We start from the raw sequence: 9,370 nt of genomic DNA, 5'->3' as shown, positions 1-9,370 counted from the left end.
GGGACTTTTTCAAACACGTGTTTTGGTCCCCTGCAGGTTTTACTATCCAAAAACAATGTTTTGCTACAGTACGCAGACATTTGTCGAGCACTAGGACCAACTGGGAGACCTCAGCTTAAGCTGAATCCCGTTTCCATCAGTTTGGACCGCCCACAAACTCCTGATTGGACCACCATCCTTCTGATTGGCTGTCGACACGCTGAAGTTAGTTATAGGGGTGTAACTAATAATCGTTTTGTATCGATCCAACAGCCGACGATCCGATGCATTGACACGTCTGCAAGAGTATCGATTCATGCTTTTCATTCTTCCGGTCTGTTTTGATCCATTTGCTCCTGGACGTAATTCTGACTCCCGCGCTGCGGTGAGGCTAAACCGATTTTGCCCTCCTACCTCAATTCCTTTAGCCACTACTCTCGTTCCACTTGCAGTATTTTTTGATGCAAGGCAGAATCAGAATCAATAACACAGAGGCATTATTATTTTTCAGTGAATTAGGTTTTCATTGGCCTAGGTGGTGTACAACTTTGCTACTTCTGTTATTGGCTGTTGTTTCTCAAATAAAATGCATAATGATATTACAGCTTTCATTGATTTATTTCAAATTTGAAACATTGTCTAGCCTGTAGGGTAAAACAAAAACATTTCCAATTAATCAAATCGAATCATTCTTGAGTATCGAAAATAATCGCATCGTTGGGTCAGGAAATTGATACTGAATCGAATCACCATAATGGGTGTGATTTACACCCCCAGTTAGTTATATTAAAAAATACTTGCGTACCCTCAACTTTTGGAATCAAAGTTTTGTCCATGATGCATTGTAATGTTAATTTAAATCCCCTATTGTCCCACAATGGAGAAATCTGTCCTCTGCATTTTAACCCTTCCCCTTGTGTGGCGCCCGGGGAGCAGTGTGGAGTTAAGGGTTCTGCTCAGGGAGCCAGAGTGGAGGCTGTCAGGATTGAACCGGCTACTTGCAACCTTCTCAGAGAAGAAGCGTACTGCTCTAACCCAATAATGCAATATATGCTGATACATGTAGCGTGGCATTTATCAGTACTCGCACCCTATCATTAAGCAGTTTCTAAAACAACAACCTACTGCATTAAGTTGTCGGTTTCATAAAAGTTTGCATCCAATTGTTTTCTGATCTATTTCAGATCCCTTTTTATTGCATCAATCAGGTTTTGGCCCACTGCAAAATTTTGATTTGATTCCTATAAAGCCATTTTTTAGATTTTCTCCTATGTTTGAAATTATCATCCTATTTATGACCCAATAAAGCCAAAGCTGGCTAACACCCAATTTACACTTAGCCCAGCTCAGCCCTGCTTAATTTAGTAGTAGCCTTTTACCAATAGATGTGCTGTGAAAGTTGCTTCTTGTTGATGAAATCTTTTCTTTTTGGGATTGTATCATTTTTTGGACCATCAGACTGTCAGGGCTGCTGTTATAGAGCCTGTCACTTTATGCTACCTCTTTACTCACCAATTACATTTAACTGTCCTGAATATTTAACAACAGTTTCTGTCTCTTTGGGAATACATCCACATTGTTGTTGATGTTCTATGTATTGTAGAAAATCTTTTTGTAATTTTAGTGAAATTCCTATCACTAAGACCCACTTTGAGTGAACAACTTATGGTGTTTTTGAATCCAGCCCCAGATGTAAGAGCGGAGGTGGGAAGATACTCTGATGTGGCCAAACAGATCATTGAGCTAGCAGTCTTTGGCGCTGCCCAGAACCGCTCCTACAAGCGGCTGGCTGACTTTACTGACACTATAGGGAACCGGGTCAGTGGGTCACAGAACCTGGAAATGGCTATTAAATACATGTACAAAGCCTTGAGTCAGGATGGGCTGGATGTTCATCTGGGTGAGTTTTAAATGAATGACTAAGATGTTTTATAAAAACTTTAATTAAAACGTTGTGGTTTATGGTATTGTTTGTTCTTTTCTCTGTTTCCTCTAAAAGAACCAGTAAAAATTCCTCACTGGGTAAGAGGGAAGGAGAGTGCAGAGATGATTGCACCCAGGGCCAAGAGCCTGGCTATACTGGGACTGGGCAGCAGTGTAGGAACACCTCCAGAAGGTAGAGATCAGAATTTATTAAGCTGAGATCCTTTGTGCTTCAGCACCCTCATCATTATTCATCCCCCATTCATATCTGTTCAGGTATTAAGGCTGAGGTGTTGGTGGTTCAGTCTTTTGAGGAACTGAAGCGTAGAGCCAGCGAGGCGGCGGGGCGGATTGTGGTTTTTAACCAACCATTTATCAGCTACGGAGAGACAGTTTCTTATCGCGCTTTCGGTGCTTCAGAGGCAGCTAAAGTGGGAGCTGTGGCCACACTCATCAGATCAGTAACTCCTTTCTCTATTAACAGGTAGTTAACCCTTCTACAAACTATTGACTGTCCTAAATGCAGATACATTCACATCACCGTGTATTGCCTTCTAGTCCTCACACAGGATGGCAGATCTACCAAGATGGAGTGAAGCGAATCCCCACAGCCTGCATCACAGTGGAGGACGCTGAGCTGATGTGGCGTTTGGCTCAGAATAAACACAAGATCATAGTCAGACTCGAAATGGGAGCCCAGACTTTGCCTGATGCTGACTCTTTTAACACCGTTGCTGAGATAAGGGGCTGGCAGCACCCGGAGCAGGTAGCTATCACTCACTCACATGTACCTGCATGGCTCCTTTATCTCTGTACACCATCAGACTCAAACCACACTGTTTTTATTTCTTATTAGAGGATTTGTGTGTAGGTAAAGCTTATTTGGTAGATTATCTTGGTGACTTCAAAACCCAGAAAATATTTTTATAGTTAAATAAGTGAATAAGTTGATTTAGCACATTAGACTTGCATCTCCAGGTTGTGTTGCCCAAAGATTTCCCAAACTGTTTGGGTAAGCTTTATTTTAAAGTTGCAAAAGTGTCTGATCTTTAGGGGAATCCGGATACCACAGACTTATATTATAAGCAGTATAGTTTAAGTTATAAAATAATGTAAATTGGCAGGAAACTTTTTTTTACATTTCCATTTTCTGGCAGCTTTTAGGTAAACAACACAGCGAGTCTGGTTGCTTTAAAGTGTCAAAGCAGATTTTCCCTGCAAAAGAAGGAGAACGGGATTTTCCTCCTGTTGCACGATGGACTTTATCTAAATAAAAACACAACTGAATATTTATTGTTATTGCAACATGGTGGACTGAACAAAATTGTTGTTAAGAGCCATTAGAATTAAGTGCAAACTGCTGGTCAGTATTTCAGCTCTATGAAGTGTACTTTATAGCTGAGCCACCCCAGTGGAGCAGAGGAAAATTATTCATAGAGGTGACAGATTTAAGGTCTCGACATATTGGAGCTACCCAACGAGGGCCAGGGCATGAATCTGCTAGAAAAACCATGGAAAGAACTAAAGATTAAGGTGATGGCAAGGAGGCCCTCCATCATTAAAATGCATTTGAAAACACACACAAAGTGTTTCAGCTGGTCATAAGAAGTGTTCAGTGCTGAAATGGCAATAAGGATATCACTGTTTTTAAGAAGGGCATGAATAACCAACCAGCCACTTTAATCAAAAATAGAAAAATAAATATACATTTTTCTCTAAATTAATTCTCCTTTTTCTTTTTTTTTTTTTTTAAATAAACAGCGGTCTCATTTCCAAACAGAGACAAACTTCTTACTTTAATCGAAACTATTTTCAGGCAGTCTGCTAGAAGGTAATAATAATGTGGTGCTGAAGTGTCCTAATTAAGACAAGGATCAGTGGTTTTTTAACCTCTTTTGGCTTTTTAAACTTTCTAGAGGCAAATAAAACCAAAGTTTAAACATACTTTAAGCATAATCCTACTGTGAAAATAGCTGTTTTTAGAATAGACAAAAATCCCTCTGAAGATCTGAATACATCTCAGTACTGAGTGCTGATTTATGAGAGTAACATATCAAATGCTTTATTTAAAAAAGCAGAAACCAAAAAACAGTCTGATGTTTTAGGGAACCAATGCCTGGTAACAGTGGTGGGATATTTATGTATTTTTAATGCTGAATGTCAGGACCAATTGGTACATCCATTTTACATAAAGTACCATCATTTGTTTGTGTTCCTTAACCTAAAGAGGTCCTTAAATGTCAAAAGTGGTGAGTAGGTTTTAGCCTTAACAAATGACAACAACCCTGCAGTATAACAGTGGACATAAAGGGACTTTTTGTTAGATGAGACCCTGATGTGTCACAAGTGTGAAGTTTTTACTGTGTGATCTGTGTTATGTTGGGGACTGTTTTATTGTGTTTTGTGTGTGAATAATTGAAGAGGGAAACATTTAAATCGTGCAAGAGCATCGTGCTTACCATTGAAAGCTATTATTAGAAACAGATTTTTTTGAAAGAGTTTTAAAAAAATCATCAGTTTTCTCACAGAATCATTAACTGTTTACATGTTGTTTAGGTTTACCAGATTCAGTGAGTTGATTTTCTCTGTCAGATAGCAATAGAAATCCTGCACTACTTGGCACAGTGCAGTAGGCTTGGTCTTAAAAACACCTCTTCAGAACAAACAGCAAAAAATTCATAAAAGTGTTTAATTATTATATATTTAAAATTCCTTTATATTTTTTTAGCAGTGGTGTATTTCCATACATGATTTTTTAAATGTTTTTTTTTAAGTATCCATATTATACAGACATACATTAATTCAGGCAAATAAACTAATTGCGAGAGAGTTATGGATGCAGGGGTGATGCTGATGCTGCTTTTCATTCCTAACAAAAATGGCTGAGGGGCTTAAAGCCAATCATATCTAGAATATGATACTTTTAAAAGTTCAGACCTCTGCAAACCTAAGCAAAATATTATTCGTGTTAAACTGAATAACCGCTTTCTCTTTCAGTTTGCATTTAGAGAATAATACTGTAGGCAACCAGTTTTTCTAATTAAACCTGATTGTCTTGTTGAACATGCGTGATCCCTTGCTCTGAATCACAAGCCGGGCCGGTTTTCTGGTTCTTTTGTAAAGAAGGAAAGACTAATTAGATAAACAACGGCTGATATTTATCAATCTGGAAAACACTGAACAGGAATTTCCCCCATAAGTGTCGCCTATTCTTCAACAAGAATCAGCAAATGGTAAGTATTCAAAACAGCTGCAAATTATCCCTGGAAGAGACGTTCCAACAAGCCGATCATAAGATCGGTCTCATCATACCGTCCTCATCAGGCCCCACTTCATACATTTTTAACATATTTAAAACGAAAGCACTTCCAATTTCTCTTCCCCAGTCAGATTAAAATTAACTGCTTGAAATAAAAGACATAAAAATGCTTTGCTTAAGAGATGTCTTGTATATTAGAGCTGTTGTCGTTCTTGAGCCAACATTAAGTCCATCTTGGTAGGAAAGGGAACTGAAACACATGGTCGGGCTGACATCATGTCTGGCCCTGAAACTTTGTGTTCCAGCTCGCTGTAGCAGCAGTTGTGGCTGGACTGTGTGTGTGTGTGTGTGTGTGTTTGGCTGTGTGTGCACGAAAAGAGAGAAAAAAAAAGAGAGGACTTGCTTAAAGAAAAATGTACATTTGAGGTTTTGTGAGTCATATCCAGATTTAGGTTGCCCTTTTAATTCCTCCTAGACTGCTGATGTGTTAAAAAAAATTTTCCACCCCCTCAGTGTCCGCCTTTTCCATTTTTCTTTGAAATGAAGTTTTAGTTGTTTATCCCCCTTTAGCAATGTGTGCAGCTTATTGTGCATGTAAACAATCTGCAAAGTTTACACTAAAGGCTGCAGACATTTAATGTTTTATCTCTCTGAATTGTTAGCTGTTTAGGATTTCTGCACTCAATTGTTTAACTGCTAATAAGCACGTATTTCATCATTTTTACAACCTTTTTCCTCCTTCAACTAAATTAAGGCTTGCAGCTCATGCTTGGCTTCAGACATGCTGCTAAACGTTAGCCAGGTTTCACAGTTGGACTGAGCCTGCACCAAACTTATCTAGTTGGGGAAAGTTGGCATAGTTGGACAAAAATCTTCTAGGGTGTGAAGAGTACAGATGTTTTCCTTAATTCTCTGTATGTTTTGTTTAGTAAAGGTTTTTTTTTCCTCTTTTTGTGCCTTTTTTTGGTGGCTTGAAAACAAGAAACGTAGTCTTTTAAATGTCCTAGATCTCAGTTTGCTTTGATTGCCTCTTCAAACTCTGTACTCTCTGGTCCTTTATCTGTCACAGATGTGAGGCCCTGAGTCTGCTGAAACCGCTCTGTTACGATTAACTCCAAGTCTTTTGAACAGCTCTAAATCTAGGAACTTATGTATGTTCCTATCTTTATTTCTATACATAACAATATCTGTGTTGGTGGATCTACAAGACAGTAAGAAAGCTTAGCGAAGCCACCAACACAAGTGAAAGTTGGTGACGTTTCGACTTTATGCAAGCTGAGCATCAATGCTAAAACAATCCATCTAAAACACTGAGCTCACAAATATGATTTGTGCTTAACCTTGTCCAATGAGACAGTAAACAATGTGTGAGAAGCACAGCCAGATGCCCTACCTGAGGAAGTAATGTGCCGACAAGTGAAGTGACTGAAAGAGTTATTTCTAAAGTGTAAATTGTTTCAGCTTCCTGGCAGATATTGTTACTTCTTGTTTTCCCCAGAGTGCTTTGCATTGCAGGGATTGTCTATAGCATGATGTTAGAGATCAGACACAGTTGAAAGACCCCCCCACATAATCAGTGTTACTCGTGAGGGTTTAACTGATTAAAGCACTTTGCACTTAGTATGAATCCTGCTTAAAATAAGGAAGTTAACATTTAAGCTGTCAAAGCATAAATAAGAGGGAAAAGCCTGTTTCTCCCAGCATGTTATTTGGTCATAAAAAAAGCTGAGGGTACATATTTAGCCCAAAGGAGGGAAGTTATAATACATACCATCATTTGTGCCTCAGACTCAAGTAAAAAAAAAAAAACATATTTAGAAAAGCTAAAAGTACAGTCAACATCTCTCAGATTGTGGCTCTATAACTTTGTGTGAAAGAACACTCACTCAGCTTGACTGAAGGCAACTGATTTAAAAGCAAGATTAGTAGATTGAGCTTAAAAATAAAGATAAAGATGGGAGATAAAGTACTGTGTTTTTACAAAAGTCTGCTCATAGGGTGTTGTAAAAAAGGAAACCACAGATCTGAATGCCCGAGTTTTCTCAGTTAATTGCTGTAAGAACATCTCTGCCACAAATGAATAGTCCATAGCTGACCGAAGAGCTGCAGACAACCATAAACCTCTGGCACTTCTTGCCCTTTTTTTTCCCTCTGCAATTCTAGCAGCAAAGCAAAGACTCAGAAAGTTTCTTTTTAAAAGAAATGTTTTGACTTCTGAATTGTTGTCCAGATAGCAGATAGTCAGGTCAGCATCTGCTTTTTGTAACCTGCAGCATAAGGTTAGGATCAGCCATCTGACAGGAGGTTCTGTCTCACTTTCAGATTCCTGAAGGAGATAATAACATTTGCAATTATGCTCCTCTACCATTGGGATCTTATTTGGGGGATTGTCTTCTCTTCGTTCTGATTAAAATCTCAGTTTAGGAAACAAATAGTGAATAAAATGTGAAGAGTATATCCTGTTAACTGGCCACACAAAAATAACCAAAAACCATTTTAAAACACCTGAAAAAGCATTACTGACTTAAATCCGCTGCTGTTGTTTATCCCTTGGGAGGGTCAAGCCTGCCATACATGGAGGCACCACATACATCCTTAGAATGGTAGGTGACAGTCAACGGGATGTTGTTTGTTTTAAATATAAGATGTAGCCATAATGACAAATGGACATAATAAGTATTAGGTAGTGTTTTCTTCCTCTGTGAAGTCACCCGAAATGTGCATAGTTGAAACTGCTGCAGTGGCTCCTGTTGATGTTGACGCTGTTTATCTACACACTCTGACAGGTTGTCCTATTGAGTGGTCATCTTGACAGCTGGGATGTGGGCCAAGGCGCCATGGATGATGGAGGTGGAGCCATGATATCCTGGGAGGCTCTGTCACTTATCAAGGACCTAGGTAACCCTTGGGGAAATATAGAGATGGAAACAGATAAAAGTAGTCATGCTCATGAGTTTTGTTGCAACCAATCCTCCCTCTGATTAATTATGTCTGAGACTGGGAATACACACAAGCCCCTAAAGTACACTGAAGACCACTGTGAGCAACACCAGATGTGCACGCCAAGGCCAACTTTATGTATTAAACATATATATATGTACACATATACCCATCCATTTTCTGCTGGTGCCTATCTCCAGCTGTCTACAGGCAAGAGGTGGGATACACCCTGGACAAGTCGCCAGTCATCGCAGGGCAACACAGAGACAAAAAGGACAACCATTCACGCATACACTCACACCTAAGGAGAATTTAGAGAAGCCGTTTAACCTAACAATCATGTTTTTGGACTGTGGGTGGAAGCCAGAGTAACATGCAAACTCCATGCAGAAAGACCCTGGGCCAGGAATCGAACCAACAACCTTCTTGCTGCTGCAGCAGTGCTACCCCCTTTTCGACTAAGCATAGATACATATACATATACATATATATATATATATATACACTAGGGATGAAATGGCTTATGAAAACCGTCCGAACCGTTCAGTTCGACTGTCTCGGTCCGGTTCGCGTGTGTTTCGTTCGGTTCATGCGCTGCTCCTTTTTCTCATAGGCAAAGCGTTTACACTCCAGAGAAGAAGGTGGCGGTACTGCGACCAAAGCCAACCACCAGTAGTAAACAAGAAGAAGAAGAAGCGAAGCAGCGTAGACGAGAAGCATCCTGCTGCAGCCTGCGGGAAGGCGGGGCTTCACATCAAGCCCTGCCCACATCAAGGACAGCCATATTGGAAATGCTGACGTAACAGGGCAGGGAAGCACATAGACATATAAGAAGATATATATAAAAATATATGTAAAGATATGTTTTCATCTTAATTGTAAAAAGTTATCCCTCGAGCCCTGACGTCAATAGTCCGTAAATTTAAACAAAAATACGCCGCACAGTGCTGAGGCATCATTAGTGTGTTCAGCTTGAATCAGCAGGTTTGAGTAGCAGGTCGACCGCCCCAATATGGCGGCCGTAATTCCTGCGCCGCGACAGCCAATGCCGGGTCTACTCATATTATATTATTATTTGAACTTCAGCACCAGCAAGTATTTGGTTATATTGCTTTTCTTAATCAACGCTGGAGATAGGCACGAGCAACCCCCGTGACCCCATAAGGGATTAAGCAGGTCAGAAATTTGATGGATAGATTGACGTCAAGCCCCGCCTTCCCACAGGCTGCAGCGGGATGTACTTGGCGTAGCCGGGTGTAGCAGAAAAAA

At 39.9% G+C, this 9,370-nt stretch overlaps 1 protein-coding gene across 2 annotated transcripts in view; it reads left to right on the top strand.

Moving 5' to 3' along the window:
* Nucleotides 1-9,370, top strand: part of cpq (carboxypeptidase Q) — a 25,061-nt gene that overhangs the window by 786 nt on the left and 14,905 nt on the right. For both annotated transcript variants that reach the window (XM_015380744.1, XM_015380743.1), the window contains exons 3-7: nt 1,664-1,879; nt 1,979-2,095; nt 2,179-2,386; nt 2,461-2,668; nt 7,948-8,059. In XM_015380744.1, the coding sequence (XP_015236230.1) occupies nt 1,664-1,879; nt 1,979-2,095; nt 2,179-2,386; nt 2,461-2,668; nt 7,948-8,059 (861 nt within the window). The remainder of the gene's footprint in view (nt 1-1,663; nt 1,880-1,978; nt 2,096-2,178; nt 2,387-2,460; nt 2,669-7,947; nt 8,060-9,370) is intronic.

Source organism: Cyprinodon variegatus, unplaced genomic scaffold, assembly GCF_000732505.1.
Source record: "Cyprinodon variegatus isolate N-32 unplaced genomic scaffold, C_variegatus-1.0 Scaffold221, whole genome shotgun sequence".
Classification (NCBI taxonomy): Eukaryota; Metazoa; Chordata; class Actinopteri; order Cyprinodontiformes; family Cyprinodontidae; genus Cyprinodon; species Cyprinodon variegatus.
The sequence above is the reverse complement of the archived record's forward strand: the minus strand, read 5'-3'. Positions and strand labels throughout refer to the sequence as shown.